This window comes from Salarias fasciatus, chromosome 1 (genome assembly GCF_902148845.1).
Source record: "Salarias fasciatus chromosome 1, fSalaFa1.1, whole genome shotgun sequence".
Classification (NCBI taxonomy): domain Eukaryota; kingdom Metazoa; phylum Chordata; class Actinopteri; order Blenniiformes; family Blenniidae; genus Salarias; species Salarias fasciatus.
Genome location: NC_043745.1, coordinates 21,696,502 through 21,712,625, shown reverse-complemented (window position 1 = coordinate 21,712,625; position 16,124 = coordinate 21,696,502). Strand labels below are relative to the sequence as shown.

Here is a 16,124-nt window from a genome sequence, read left to right as displayed (position 1 = left end):
GACAGATCCCAGAGGTTTGAGAGACGCTAGCTTCCACTGGAGGACCCCAGCACCGCAGACTCCCACCTGATATGTGCTCTGGACACTATGGGTAATAGCTCACTCAAACACCTCCATGATCACCACTGATACAGCTCGGTGACTGATCTTTAAATCTCCCTGATCATTCACGGTCTCGCTAATGAGCTCGTTTGCATTTGTCTTTCTCGTAGATACTATAAAGGGCTAATGTTTGTTTGCTTGTTAGCCAGCTAGCTAACCTCGCCTCTTATGTGTCATATGTTTAATTTTGAACCACTGTTTATAGATTTCGAGCGTGAGCTTTGGGTATCAGCGTGTGTCTTGTGCAGCTCGTCTCGTGAAACGTGGATAATCGGCAAGGCGATGTTATTTTGTTGAGATGGCATAATTTAGCATAACTCCGCGGAAGGGTACACTTCTGCCCTGTCGATGTCGTGCTGCGGTCGGTTTACTCGTGGCAGTCAGTGATGACGACTGCGTGCAATGTTATGGCAGTGGCAGTCCGGCGGCGTGCAGCGCCCCCTGGTGGCGGCGCTGTGGGGTGTAAGCGCCCCCTGGTGGCGACGCGGTGGCGTGCAGGACTGTACAGGCAGAGCTTCATTAATGCTTTATGAACTGGAAGAGGCGCTGCAGCAGTCGTCAGTCCACCAAAGCATCGTTCTAGATATGTTTTCAGAAGATTTTGAATATTCACTACATGCAAATGATAAACTGAACCTAACCTACTGGCAGCAAGCCGTTTTGCCAGCCACATCACAGTCTCAGGGTTCATAGTGGAGTTCATGTTGACACATTGTTCTAGCCAAACTGAAGCTAAAACTTATAAGATAATATCCCTGAGATTAAAGGTAGTTTCAGTGCCAGACTCTTGCAACGCCCAGCTATATACAACACTTTTCAGATTAAAATCACCATCTCTATTGCTCTTCCAATAAATCATTTGCAAAATGTGCATTTCAGTTTCAATTCGATATATTTCCCCTCCCCATTTTGATTTCTTTTTTAAATTATAATTTGTTGTCATCATGTTCAGAAAAGGTACCACCTGACTTCTACCATTGTGTTGTTGCTGCTGCTCTGAAGTCCTCTGTGTCTCTTTAGAGGAGCCCCGCCCTACACTTTGAAAATCTCTGCCTTAATCAATAGATGAAATGATAAACTTATTTAAGAGCCTGAAACGTGTTCAGACCTTCTCAGATCGTCTCCAAGTCTGCAGAGATTTTGCACTAGTTGTCTTTCATGAGTCTTAACAGTTGTTTTAATTGGAACTTTTAAAAAAGTAATTTCAATTCATTGCATTACTTGATTGAACACATTTTCTGAAGACCTATACTTGGATCAGAGTTTGAATGGGACAGCATTCAAATGTTCAGAGTCAAAATTAAAGACTGATGTTCAGCAGTGAAGTGATGCATGCCGTATTGGTGGTCATTGCACTCTTGTTGCAATCTTGTTCTATAGCAAGCGTAGTTTGTGTTAATTTTATGTTTCAGATTAGTGCGTTTATGCAGCGTCTTTGCATTCATTGGTGCTCATCTTACATCTATGGTCAAAGATTTGCTTTTTCATTTTCCCTGTACATTTCTCAATCAGTGACTGCAGTGCAATACAAAAAAATCACACATCATGATCCAACAAAAAGATCATAATAAACTAATAAATAGCAGTAAAGCCAGATATCAGTCCAGTCTCTCCAGAGTGAATTTGACTTGACAGGTGACTCTATAGGTGACTATAGGGTTACTAGCTGTCAAGCCTGAGATGTGGGTGTGTATCTGGAGATGGGGGACAGTGTTTGTGTTTTTAGTATTTTTTAAATTTCATTTGTACTTTACTTTTAAATCTTCACCAACTATTAATTTGCCGCTTGTTTTGTAAATGAATTTGTTTGTCTGAGAAATGTGCTTTTGACAATGCAGTTAAAAAGTAACTAATACTTTAAGTTGTAAAAAGTTCTTTGTTACAGTGCTACCTGAAGCAAGGCTAGAGATTAGCATGTTATTTTTAATTTACACATTGTCCCAAAGTTTTTGGAACAAGGCTGTAACTTCATGTGATGTATTCATAGATGATTACCATGTAACACTTTTTACATCCATGTTGTACATTTATCTGGAGATAAGAGAACCTGAGTACAAACAAGTACCGATATTAATATGAATTTATCCAGACTCAGTTCTTGCTGAGGATCACTGACAGATCCGGTGGTACGGTAGCAGATATCAGATGACTCCTAGATGTGATAACTTCCCAGCATCCCCAGCGGTGAGGTGTCCAGTACACTGACACATTCTCACTCTGGGACGACAATAAAAGGGTTATTTTTAACACAACAGCAAAACATACTTCTGAACTGTTCTGTGTGGAAAATGTAATTTTTATGAACAATGTTAGTAATTTATTGTGGTATGTATTCCTTTTGGGAAATTCTGTCGTTTCTCTCCTCCAGAAAAGCTGTAGCCAGTCTTACTTTTAACTTTTTAATGCTTGAAACGAAGCAATCTGTTAATGTTTGTTGAAGTCCACACCCATACGGTCTTTTTTTTTCATACTTCTACCTGCAAGGTCAGATGTTTGTCATGTGAGTGAACGGATGGCCCTCCTACTAAAGATATCCAGGGAACTTTGGAGTGCTGACGGTGTTTGTTTAATGAGGTCAGGATTTGAGATATCTGCCTGCCAGCATATGAATGTGGCTTTAATGGAGTGTAGCAGAATCGCAAGAGTTGTTCTATTTTGAGACCCTCCTAAGATAAATTCCCCTCAGAATAATATTAGCTCTCTTCAGTATATCAGCCAGTGTCTTCGATGGAACCCATGAATATTGTCTGAAAACAACTGATTCGCGTTCCTTTTCCAAACAGTGTTGCCATTGCACCATCTGCCCACCAGAGTGCGCTAATCGTTTCCATTGCGAACGATCCTGTGTCCCATGTGGCCTGCTCATGAATAATAAACTGTTAAATGTAAAGACCTTTAGCACAAAACTTGCTGTGCACTTTATTACAAGTAAAACTAAACTGAAATCAAACCTATTGTTGGTTTGAAATAATTAACAGTGTGCCTCTTTTTAACATGTTTTATTCTATTTAGCAAACTTTATTTCTTGGTAGATTTTGTGATTACAACACAAGCATGAAAAACAGGACTCACTCTTTGTGTGTATGCAACTTTAAAATATTGGAAACAAGTGCTCTTCGTATTGTTTTTCTTTTGCAGATCACAGCATGAATTTTGGTGAAACAGGAAAATTATACAATGCAGATTCTGTAACAAAGCAAACCCTTACTATGGCGTATTTTTAGCATTTTATTTCATTTATGTGGAAACCTGCAGATAGCAGTACTGACATAGGTGAACACTAAAAGATTAGTAAAATATCAACCTATCAGCAAGTATTTGTAAAATAAATAAATAAATAAAAATTAATACATTTTAAGTGCTAGACGTTTTCATTGAACTTAAAACTAGGAACTGCTATTATTGAGCCTGTTATTGGCCAGTGGAAGCAAACAATGATTGTCTGAACGAGGGAAAGTCAGCTTCAGGTGTTATCATAAATGTCTGAGAAGTAACAATATTTGATCTTTAAACTTTTGCAAATTATTGTAGCAAGTTTATTTACCACTATAGACCCATTGGCCTGTCCCTCTGGTGTAAACAACGTCTCAGAATATAACAATGGTAATATGACGACAGAAACACGGAGCAATAAAGCCTGCAGAAAGACACTCAAACACCTTGTTCACGACACTAAAATCACAGTCTCCATTTTTAAATATTCATTTTGCTATGCGGGGTTTATAGAATTTGAGTAACCTGCAGAATATGTATCAGTGTTACGAAGGATGAAAACCTCCTGCAGAGCTTCTTGTATACACCTGTTCTCCCACATGACTTGAACGCACCGTAGTGTCTTTAATGGACCGTTTCCCACAATTCAGTGCGGCGCAGCGCTCGCTTACAGATCAGCTGAGCTCGTGCGTCGCTGCAGTGAGCGCGCGGTGCCAGCGGCTCGGGATCGGAGCAGCTCGGAGCCGCTCGGGGCTGCTCGGCGTCTCCCTGGACCTCATTTTTAACCCCCTCTGATCGGCTGGAGACGGGGCATTCTTTAAAAAAAAAAAAGAAAAGAAAAAAAGCAGCAAGAATGTGACTTTTATTTCTACCCGTGTTTGGATTTTCCTTTTTATTATTTTTTTTTTCTTTAAAGGAAATGTACCTCCGTGATCGGCCCTGCTCGCGCTGAGCGCGGTTTGGTCACATTGTTTGATCATCTCGCTCATCATCTGCCCCCTCGGTGCGGAATACACCTGGACCGGGTCGAGGGGAGCCGTCCTGGCCGAGGAGACCCCAGCTCGCCTTATTTTTTGTTTTGTTTTTATTTTTAATCGGGAGTGGACAGTAATATGTCCAGGCGAAAACAGACCAACCCCTTCAAAGTTAACTGTAGGTATTCCAGGTATCGACTCCCGCTGTTTCAGTCTTATTTATCCGTGTCACGTCCTTTAACAAATGGCAGGAATATATTGGCCTCTCGCGTTAATGCCACTTTTGTCTTTAGACTTTTGAATCAATTCAAGTAGATGATCCCAATAACACACAAGCACACACGGCATGATCTCATTTTGTTCAGCTGCTAACATTTAAACATGACATATTATCAGGTTTTCTTTAGTTCTTGTCGAGCTGCTGATGCATGTGTCCCTTATTTTTCATAGTTTATGATGATACCAGAGGTAGAAATAAAACTATTCAAATTACCAGTGCAAGTGCTGTTGTTATGCCAAGTACTCTTATAAGAAAGTATCCAAAATATGTGTTCATTTTTTGCTCAGTTTACCTGCTCAAAATATTTATGCTGAGACACATGACTCAAACAAAGAAGTACATCAAAATTAAACCATGGGAGGCCGATGTTCTCCTGTTTACAAAATGAACACTGGTTACAAATGTAGATCTTTTTTTTTATATATGTAATAATTGAACTTATGATCATGCTCCGCCGACATTCAATTAAAAATGCTGCAAAAATTAATGTGGTGAGATTTACTGATGTATTAGTGGAATTACCAAAAATAATATTTGATTACAATGATGTGAATACGGTATGTATAATCTGTTACCTCCACCCCCATCAGTGCAGATGACCAGTACAAGTCTTCAGAGAGAGTTTTGGTTTTGTATGTTTCTTTTCATTAATCTGTGGCCACTGCTGCTTGTATTTTCTGAGAGGAGTCAATGTTATGTAGATAGTGTCAGTCAGCAGTAGAATGATTATGTGGATGAGTTGTATAATTTGTGAATGAGCACACTCAGTAGCTGCTGTAACTTTGCCAAACTGCCGAACTTGTGCTCTGATGAGCTGTAATACTGCTCATTACCTGCATCTCCATCTTTTCTCCTTTCAAACTGACACCGATAGAAGAGCTCCAGTGAAAGTGATGTGCTTGTGTCTCATTGTGAGTAGCTTTGTGGTTTTTTTGTTGAGTGACTATGATCAAAGAGGACAAGCTGATCCTGTAGTACATGGTTGAAAGGAAAGCAGCATGCTATGCTACATATCAGTATTCAAATATATTGTTTTCTATTCAGGTTGGATAAGTGTTGTCTGAGCAGTTTATTGCCCTGAAGCATGTTTTTTTTTTATATGCTACTCTTTCGTGCACTCAATAACACTTCGACTTAATCTGCTGGCATAGAGGCTGAAATAATTACCTGATTAATTGGCTATAATATTTCAGTAACAAATGCAGGTATTGTTCTTGCAGGAAATGCCATTCCTGTAGCTGAAGTGTGAGAAATTGCTGTAGGCTTTAAAATGAGCCGTTTGAACTGGAGTTCAGTTTGTGGCTAATTGTTTTATGCATCCCTCACTCATCCAAGGCTCTTTTATCGAGATTGGAGTGGTTGAGAAGAGACACCTGATGGAGATATGTTTAGTCATGACCCCCGATGCTTCTGGCCCTGTGCCAGGATCTAGTTGTTGGTCTCCAGCATGCTGACTTGTTATGTTGCACAAGTTTGTTTCGTCTGAAGAGGATCGTCCAGCATAAGCTACTGAAGAAATACATCGCCGTGGCTCTGCTGTCTAAACATAGTTTGTCTAAACTGCTGTAGAAATACATCTCACACTTGTACCTGCACTAATCCCTGAAAGCTAATGAGCTCATTTGTTGCTCTAAACACCTACAGGAGTCCAGAGCGGGAACAGAAAAAGCTCTGTCCCACAGTAACATAATGTTTGTGCACTCTGTGTTGCAATAGTGTTAAAACTTTTAAGAGTTCCTGACCAGAGTGAATTCAAGCACTGTTCTGTATTTTCTTCCTGCTTTGTCTCGACTCTTTCTGCTTGTTGTATGAAATGCATGCACAGACTGACAGACCACACAGGGACGGAGACCGTTTGACAGGCGGGGGGCCCGGCACGCACGCACAGACACGCAAGCAGAGGGATTTCCAGACAGAACTTTAACAAACGTGAAGATGTCATGTGGTGACAAATGGCTCGGGGGTCCGGATGAGGTTAAACATATGACTTGTTGTTGTGTTTGTAGGTTCACATCAGGAACCGAACCAGAGATCTAGAGTAAAGAGTTTAGTCACTTCATGTTATCGGTGATATCAGGTCAGCAGTTAATCAGAGTGGGAATTGATCAGATGTCTGGCTGTCCGTCCTCCGACAGGGGCCCCAGCACTTCCTGCAGATTCAGACAGTGTTGTGTGTCTGCGTTTGTGTGTTTTCAGGAGGGGACGGCGGCGGTGGAGAAGGAAAAAGGGGGGGGGCGGGTGTGTCTTTGAATTCAACAGGACCCCCATTGCTCGGTGTTTGAGTAGAGTTTTGGCATTCTGTCTTTTGTCTGTTTTGTTTTGCATGCTACCCCCTTCCACCACCACCACCACCAACACCACCACCCTGCCCCCCCACCCCCCACCCCCCACCCCCCACCCCACAACTCCCCTTCTCCCTCTCTCTTGTGTGTGTCTGTTGGCTGATGAGTTTGTCTCTTTGTCTGGATTCAGTCAGACACTGCGTCACCTCCTGCCTACAGACACACAGACTCAGAGATAACATCACAGTGGCAGAGACGGACGGAGGGAGGGAGGGAGGGAAGGAGAGACAGATGTACAGACAGAACCCTGGCAGCGGGGGGAGGGGTATCTCTCACACATCAATCACTGGCTATGAGCCGAGGAGCCAGCTCGTTGTAGTAGTTCATAGTTCAATTCTCCACCACTGCTAATGAATGCTGGGAAAAGTGTTCGAACTGCATTCACATACCAAGTTCTCACAAGTGGCCAAGGAGGAACGACAGACCTTAAGATTATACTTGTTTTCATCACTTGGCGAGTGTGTGTGTGTGTATGTGTGTGTGTGTGTGCACGCAATAGTTCAGGATTGTGATGAGGGCTGTAATTACTTCTGTCAGTCTCAGGTATCTGAAGTCAGAATCTCTCTCCGTCTCTGATTTCTCTTAATAGAGACAAAGCTGCGCCGGGGAGGAAAATTGAATTCTCAGCTACCATTAATTTCAGCTGTTTGAAGTGGGATCTTCTTATGTGCGAATGCCAGATGAGCTTTTAGCAAAGACTGTCTCTGCCGAGGAAGCCTTGGCAGTTGAGTACACATTTACAGGGTCAAGTGTATTAAGAAGGAAAGGGAAGGGACTGTGTCGCATCCTCCAGCCAAGAGCGCCACTATAAAAACGCCTCATAACGAGCTGAAATAAGCCACATATGGGCTGTCATGTTATGAGGCTTCATCCTCCCCCTCAGAGCTGATGGTATAGATATGGAAGTAGTCGCGGCTACATGTAAGCAGGGAGGACAGAGGGCGAGCCAGGCTGTTCGCTGTGTGGGTGGCAGAGAGAGAGAGAGAGAGAGAGAGACGCCGAGGAGCTCGGCGGTTAGCTGGAGGAAAACAGTGCAGGCTGCTTCCCCCGTGGGACTGCAGCATGGATGTTGGAACAGCTAGCATGTATCTGCGAGGGTATGTGTGTGCGAAAAAGTGGGGGTTGGGATGCAAATGAAGTTCATGTGCATGCATGGATGTCAGCGAGCTCGCCTCGCTGGCTTAGCATGCATTAAAGACTCTGTTGGAGGGTTAACGTGAAACCAGCCCAACCTGGGAGGAAATAGTTCATTGTCCCCATCATGAGTGGTGTCAAAGTCTTTAGGAAGGATGTAGAATTATATGAATCATTTATTTGAAGGGTTTAACTGTTCCTATTATAACTTTGACTCTTTGTTGACATATTGTATCACTTTGATTAGCCTAGTGCGTCTGCAAAAAGCATTGTTACGGATCAGACGCTTATGTCCTCCGAAGAATATCATTTAGAACGCCATACAGTGAATTAAACATTTATCAGGTGTAGTTTATTGCCCCAGTATTAAAAATAAATTGGTGCTATTTCTGCAATGCTACAGAGATGACACACCCATGTGCTGGATACATGTATGGGTAGAAAGGACGGCCTGTGTGCTAATGTAGTCCTCGCTAACCAGGCCATGGAGAAGAGGGCCCTGCCACAGTGCTGCAGTGTCACAGTCTGTCAGTAGGTGTACTTACACTCTGCCTGCATGGTTTATTGTACACAGGAAATTGCAGAGCAGCAGTTGCTTTTTTTTTAAACATTCTCTTTGGACAAGTCCTTATCCCATCATGGAGGCTCAAGCAGTCACTCACGCGCTGTATCATGATGTACTTATCACAACGTGGAAGGCTCAGTATCTCTGGACCAGTCCTGTGAAAGTGTGCATGCAGCATGGATTTAATCCACCCTAAAGGAACCAGACGTCCTGCAATTTACTAAATCGATTCAGGAGATCCATGTGTCCAAGTTATGAATGCCGTTTCTGACACAATCACATCACAATAGATGTAAGAAGCTTTTTTTTTTAGCTCTTTTAGTAACAGTGTAAACACAGCATATATCTCTTTAATTCTATTCAGCTTTATTTATGTAACACTAGGTACAACACAGTTGTAGTCACTTTTACAGAGGAAAACCCAACAATTCCACATGAGCAAGACAGAGGTTTGGGTTGAGGGGGTAGAAGGAGAGAAAAGGACAGAACAGGCAGATTGAGAGGAGGGATTCAGACCCTGCCTCGGGCAGGGTGGGGTCAGACCCGGGTTCAAGCAGTGAGCAGCGACTCAGATGTTCACTGCAAGTCCTTTAAGTTCTGGCAGTTTTGATGTTTGTCTTTCATGAGATGAGACCAATGAGACTTGAATTAGTTTGCTTCCTTACATGGATCACTTTAGAGAGATGCTGGCACTGCTAACCAAGAACCAGACTTGTTATTCACCAAAAAAAAAAAAAAAAAAGTTTTTTTCTGCTTTTAAATATTTGCTTGGTAATAAAGCAAACTAACTAAAGGGTACCATGATAAACAAATAATAGGTGTTATTTGCTTCACCTGCCAGTGGTCATAATGTTATGGCTGATTGTTGTTTCTCAGTCGGAAAAACCTTTTATGCTCCTCATCAGCTCCCATCCTAATGGCAGCTGCTCTCTTTGTATCTTCAGGGCCATTCCACACTTCAGGCATCCCAGGACTTCAGCACACGATTAACATGGACGGCAGGGACGAATTCACCGAAGACAGTGAATGCTGCAGTAACAACTCCCAGGAAATCCAAGGGCAGGATAGCCTGTCAGGTACGGGACGGCGGTCCAGGACAGGGACGGCCTGGACGGACTCTGCAGGAACGTCCTCGGACTGAGGGGTGTTAGTGAGAATAAGCCCTGCTCTGTGCTCTGTTGTCTTGTCTGTATTGATAGGGCTGTGTTTGCCTCCATAGAAGACAGCGATAGCGACCCCGACAACCACTGTGAAGACTCCTCATCCAACGCCTCGGCCGACGACCACATGACCACCAAGAGAACACAGTGCCGCCTGCAAGGAGCGGGAGTCAAAGAGGTGAGGGCGGTGGAAGCTCCGCCGCACACATACGCAAGCTCCACGAACATTCTTTTTAGCAGCCACACTTGTTTCGAAATACTGCAAGTGTTTCACCTCTCCAGACAGCCCCAATATGAGGGAATATGTTTCCTCGCTGGACCTTCTGTGTTTCCGTCTGTGTTTGAGTCACATCTGTGACAGAAAACAGCATCACGTCTCCAAGCAAAGAGATGTGACAAACTGCAGTGACTCACCGACGGTCTAACGCTTGAAACATCATCACACGTTTGCAAAAAGTGCTTCGGATGGGAAAATATAAAGCAAGTAGTGACTCCACCAAATGCTCACCAAGTCCCAAATTCGACCCCTTGAAGTAATGATTCATTTTCATTCTTTGTATTTCATCTGATAGAACTATCCTGATTATACTACTGAATGAATGACTATTGCCACATAGAGATATTTTGCCTTGAATTGAATATTTAGTGTTTCAAAGAGCCTTAAATACTCGATTCTCCTCAGGAGAGCGAGGAAGGGACAGACCACAGCAACACCTTTGTTTGTCCTCTCTGCACGCTGGATTTCAGCAGCCCTGAGAAGCTCATCTCCCATGTCTACCAGGTGAGGAAAACACCTCCTTCTCTCCTGCCTGAACCTCACACAGCCACTAAAACCACACGTCTTCTGAAAGTTTGAACCGGAAACAGGTCAGACATTCAGATCCAGTGCATCAGTAATGCATTGTAGCTACTGTCTTATTACAGTTTCATTATGCACAGAGACGTTGGGCTATTCTTCTTATTAGAATTAAACGGCTCCATCTTAAATAGAAATCTCAGTGTAGGACTGACCACTAACTTTTTCATTTACCTGGTGCAGCCTTTAGAATTAGAACAACCATCAGTTACAGAGTAGAATGATCATTTTTGCGTTCACAGATCATTGTGTTCCTTTTCTGCATTTTGAGAATTAACTGAAGCGAAAAGCACGGTGCCAGTCAGCGTGTTTCTTGTCCTCATCTCGCTTTGCCGGTTTTTTTAACAGCACACAACTATGATGAGCAACACCAAGAGCTATGTGTGCCCGGTGTGTGGGCGAGCCCTGAGTTCGCCTGGCTCACTTGGACGGCATCTTCTCATCCACTCCGAGGACCGCCTCTCCAACTGCGCTGTCTGTGGTGCGCGCTTCACGGACACCAACAACTTTAACAGGTTCGGCTCATCTCTGCTGCAGCTTCTGTCTCACGTCCAATTTGGACAGTTTGGATATAGATTGAGACGTGTATTGTTTAACTCCCTGTATATTGGTAGTGGAGTCTTTTTTTTTTTTCCACTTTTCTATTTAATGATACATGTTAATTCATTTTGAGTGAATGTTATTTATGATGAAGATCAATTTGCTGAATTATGAACAGTAAATAATTCAAAAGACAATTATTTCTAGCATAGACGGTGAAATAGTTAAATCTGACACAAAGTGTGCTCTGTGGTGCTCCAAGTGGGAGAACAGGCAGAATGTGGAACATGAGGGATGAATAAAATAAGTACTCGAATGACAGATTTAATGGAAATAAACTTGCGTGTTGCTTAGCAACTGCCATTACATTTCAATTTTAAACAGCACGAGTGAGGTCAGGATACATAGTACAAGCAGGAGCAGCATGAAAAAAAAAGCAGAGAAGAGAGAAGCTGTGGGCTGCTGAGGTTTTTTTTTTTGAATAGTAAATGTTTATTTAGATGACACTTTTAAATAATGTATCTTAAAAGTTTATTAAAATATTGTTGTCCCAACACTGCTGCTTACAGTGAGCTACGGTTATTTATTTATCTTCTGCTTCCAAGTTCTGTGTTCAGCTCTGAAACAAAGACTGAGAAACAAAGAAGTGAGTTTTCTCTTTTCCTGTTTGGTTTCAGATCATGTCAGGAACAGCAGATTGTTCCCAGAAGCTAAAATCCCACTGTTGTCTAAAAATACGAGCCCATGCAGTTCAGGTTACAGTTACAAGCTGTCAAAATCACGCTGACTGTCAAACAGAAGCCTCGACGCTCTGAGCCTTTGTTTTTCGGCTTCTGTTGCAGAATAGTGGAAATCAGTGGAACTTGAATTTCAACACGAGCCATTGTGTTGCTAAGTATCGCTGTATTCTGCTTTAGGGAGAAGCTGAAAGAAGTCCTGGACACCAGCAGGATGGAGGTCTCCTGTGGGCGGGACCCCTGCTCCATGCCCCACTCGCTGTCCAGCAGCCCCATGAGCAGCCCGGGCAGCGGCTCCCAGTCCTGTCACGGAGCCGGCCCCAGCCCCAGCTCCTGTCAGGGGCCCCGCTCCTGTCAGGCACCTGGACCCCATCTCCCCCCGTGCCAGGGCCACCGCTCCTGCCAGGGACCCGGCCCCCTCCCGGGCCAGTGCCAAGGCCCCAGGCCGTGTCACGGCCCGGGCTCGGACCAAGGACCATCTTTCCCTTCGCTGCCCGACAGTCTCCTGTCCGAGGGGCCGTCGCTGGCGTCGATCCCCGACGCTCTCAACTCCTCCTCCTCGAGCCTTCCTCCGATCCCCGACATCCTGAGCCCGATGCCGGTGTTCCCCGCCGGAGTGCTGCTGGTGTGCAACAGCTGCGTGGCCTACCAGCAGCTGGTGGAGGCCCAGTCGCCGATGCGCAAATGGGCGCTGCGCAGGAAGAACGAGCCCCTGGAGGCCCGGCTGCAGCGTCTGGAGCGCGAGCGCACGGCCAAGAAGAACAAGCGGGCCTGCGAGACGGAGGAGGAGCGGGAGATGAGGCGCCTGCGCGACCGCGAGGCCAAGCGGATGCAGCGGATGCAGGAGTCGGAGGAGCAGCGGGCGCGCCGGCTGCAGAGGGACAGGGAGGCCATGCGTCTGAAAAGAGCCAACGAGACGCCGGAGAAGAGGCAGGCCCGGCTGATCCGGGAGCGGGAGGCCAAGAGGATCAAGCGGCGCCTGGAGAAGATCGACCCCGCCCTGAGGACGCAGATCGAGCACGACCCCGCCGCCATGGCCGCCCTCACGGCCGACATGAGCCTCTTCCAGTTCCCCTGCCCGATGCCCGTCTCCTCCATCGACAACGGACTGTTTATGAAGCTGCCGTGAACAGAGCGCCGGGCCGCCGGCGGGCTTCTCTCGGCGCGGTTGACCTCTGCACGGCGGCCTCAGTGAACCATTCCCAGCTGGATTTCTCCCAGCTTCCTCTGTTTCTAACAGATCCACATGCAAACTGCTTTGTTAAATACCGAAAAAAAAAAAAAGAAGAAAAGAACTTGTTCAATTCCTAATTTATTCCTGTAACGAAGCCTTGGAAACAGGGTTGAGAATGTTTCCCGTTTGGCTTCAGAGCATGTTGTAAAGAGATTTATTTGTTCGTCGACGGACGAGCAGATTTGAAACAGTTCATTATTCTCATCAGAGCAGTTTTGACTTCCTCTGAGGAAGACGAGTTTTTTGCACATGGACCTTCAGTGTCGGGAGCGGGGGACTTGGTAGCCACGGCCCCTTCCTCTTCGGTCCACTCCGCCGGTCCAGCGACTCGCGTTTCGTCGGTAGCTACACCTCTCCCCTCTCCACGCTGCTGCCGCGGGTCCCTGGGACGATCACCTTCAGTCAAACTACCTCAACCGGCGCCGCGGCGGCGCCCTCTGTCCTGTGGCTTACTGCGTTCCGACTCCAGGCTTCCAAAGCTCCACATGTACTGTACACGACTACAGGGGATGCAGGTTGTTTTATTCTGTGTTTTTGACTTTTCATTCAGGCACTTTAATAGGAACGCAAACATCGACGAGAGCGACTGGATTCAAACGCGTCGAGTGTTTCCCCTATTGAACAAGCCCGGCGTCGAGCGACATTCCCCTCGCCTCTTGAGTTTTACATTTGCCTCCGCATTCTGGTTGCCAAGATTTTGACCTGTTTTTCGTTGTCTTTGTACTTGGAACAATTCTCCTGTGTCATTTTATTATTATTATTTTTTTTTTACTTTCTGTTACAGAGCTGTTCTCTGCCTCATGAAATCTCAGTCTGTGCTGCTGTTACTCGTACTGTAATATACATTAGTTACCTCTGACCTGTTTCGGGGCTCATCACGTCGAGGAACATTTCAGATAAAATGTTCCGTTCAAGTGGTCGCAGTGAAACCGGATCGGACTCGCTGACCTCAGAAATCGTCACATTACTTGAAATCCGCCAGTGAGGGTTCGTTTGTTTCTCTGATTATGATTTCGAGTTGAAATTCGGTTGATGTTGGGAAGTCGTACGTCAATAATGCAACCTCTGCTTTGTGCAATCTGTGTAGCACTCACTTGCTTTGTAAAGCTGCAGTACCACTTAAGGTTTCTCCTTCTATGCTCAAGTCAGCAGAAACATATTTATTAAGCTACTTTACAGGTGGGAAGTATTTAACAAACCAACACAAGTGTTTTTCTCTTTGTTTGTATTTTTTTTTGTCCTGTTACTGAGCACTGGGGCTGATCTCATGTCACGCACAGCCCATGCACACCAGGAGATTTTATTACTCTTTATTCATAACCTCATTCCAGCACATATTTATGCAATATGATGTGAATATATATATTTTTTTTCTTGTGAAAAGTGTTTGGAGTACTTTGTTGATATGACATTTGTTTTAATGTTTGGATGGCCCTCATCTTGACTTCTTGTGTGTAAAGGTTACCTCCAGGTTTTCTTCTTTTCTGTTTTTTTGTTGCTTCTCCAGATGCAAACAGTTGCAGTGTCCGTCAAGCAGTTAGAGAAACGAGGACGAGCGGCGGTTCAGTTTGAGTCACTCCTAGATGAGTCGCTCTCCCTGCGGTTTGCTACGGCGCATTCGAGGAAGGAAAACGACCGTAGATATGGATATCTATGACATGTGGGGACTTTTGGTTTAATCCTCAGAGGCGTTTCTAGGAGTGCATCAAACCTCTATGCAACAGATATTTATTAAGGGGAATTAATTCACTTTTCACTGAAACTATGCAGAATGCAAACTTTTAATTTCAACAGTGAAGAGTTCAGCTTCTCAGGCAATTTAACTCAGCGAGAGAAGATTGATTTCTAGAGCCGTCGACGGGATGTGACGGGAGCCGTTTTCAGGCCGTCGCGTTTCTTTTTCTCGAGACACTTTGTCCCTCGAATTCCGTTTCCTCTTCCTAGTTCAGCACACGAAAGCAACAGGGTCTCACTGCCAGCCTCCTCATGACACACACACACACACACACTTCCCCAAGGGCAGGTCGCCATTCTCCACTGAGGCTTCAGGTGTCATTTCTCGCGGTCCCCCTCTCACACTATGAATACTGGGTATTCTTCGAGGTTTGCTCTTTGAAATGGCAGCGATGGAGTGTATTAATTGCAGAGGAAGTGAGGTGGACGGAGGGGGCGGGGGGCTTTCCGAGCGGTCCTCTCGGTATGAATTAGGTAAACACTGCATGTCGTGAAACTGCACTTGTCCTAGAATGGTTCGATATGAGCTTGTGTTCTACTGTTAGTTTATGCCTGCCTGTTTTATACCGTTTAATCAAGAGATGTTGTTGATGATGATGATGATGATGATGATGATGTTGGCCTTTCTATGTCGATACTTTCAGGATTTTATCTCAATGTCCATGTTTACAAAAACAGATCTCTCTAAACAAGGCCAAATGAATGAGCTACAAGGACAACGCGCCGAGTTGTGATATCAATGCATTCTGATGGGACGGCGCTCCGGGGAGCCGTCCTCTGTTACTGGACTAACAGATGTACAGACCACCAAGATATCTGGTGAAGAATGTGGAAATAAACATTGAATTTATTACGATGTGTGACTTGTTTCTCTCCTGTGACATGTTTGCTGGTACTGTTTGGCGCTGCTGTCTGACAGTTAAGTCTTTGCTTTAATTAACGGGACATTTCTGTGTGAAGTTTGCATGTTCTCCCTGTGCCTGCCGGGGCTTCGTGGTCCAAACGTCAAACTAAAAATCCCAGAGCTACTTTAAACGCTGATGTTCTTGGACAGAAACATGTTTGTCCACATTATAAAAAGGTGAAAAATGTTAAATGTGAGCGCCAGGTAGAGGGCAGCACTAAAGGGTTACTAGCACTTCACTGAGTGCATTTGATTTGTATTTAACTGAATATTATTGAGCATCTTTGCTGGTCACGTCATTTCCAAAAGTTAATCTTAACATATTACTATATTTTGAAGACTGCATGAA

General features: G+C 44.6%; 1 protein-coding gene across 5 annotated transcripts; it reads left to right on the top strand.

Moving 5' to 3' along the window:
• Positions 1-7: 7 nt before the first annotated feature.
• On the top strand, positions 8-15,717 carry znf821 (zinc finger protein 821). Of its 5 annotated transcripts, none has more exons than XM_030098883.1 (6): positions 8-91; positions 9,555-9,686; positions 9,830-9,948; positions 10,453-10,551; positions 10,975-11,141; positions 12,084-15,717. In XM_030098883.1, exons 1-6 carry the CDS (start codon positions 88-90, stop codon positions 13,030-13,032), a joined length of 1,470 nt encoding a protein of 489 aa, XP_029954743.1. In that variant the 5' UTR covers positions 8-87; the 3' UTR covers positions 13,033-15,717. The 5 variants fall into 5 exon arrangements, with proteins under 5 accessions (XP_029954743.1, XP_029954735.1, XP_029954729.1 ...); XM_030098875.1 differs by lacking the exon at positions 8-91 and adding an exon at positions 4,249-4,467 and having other exon boundaries at positions 9,833-9,948; XM_030098869.1 differs by lacking the exon at positions 8-91 and adding an exon at positions 4,249-4,467.
• The last annotated feature ends 407 nt before the right edge of the window (positions 15,718-16,124 follow it).

Excerpts from the sequence above, each read along its gene's own strand:
- znf821 (XM_030098869.1), top strand. The coding sequence starts at position 4,428 with ATGTCCAGGCGAAAACAGACCAACCCCTTCAAAGTTAACT. Across the intron at positions 4,468-9,554 it reads CAACCCCTTCAAAGTTAACT|GGCCATTCCACACTTCAGGC; the intron begins GTAGGTATTCCA and ends TTGTATCTTCAG. Across the intron at positions 10,552-10,974 it reads TCATCTCCCATGTCTACCAG|CACACAACTATGATGAGCAA; the intron begins GTGAGGAAAACA and ends TTTTTTTAACAG.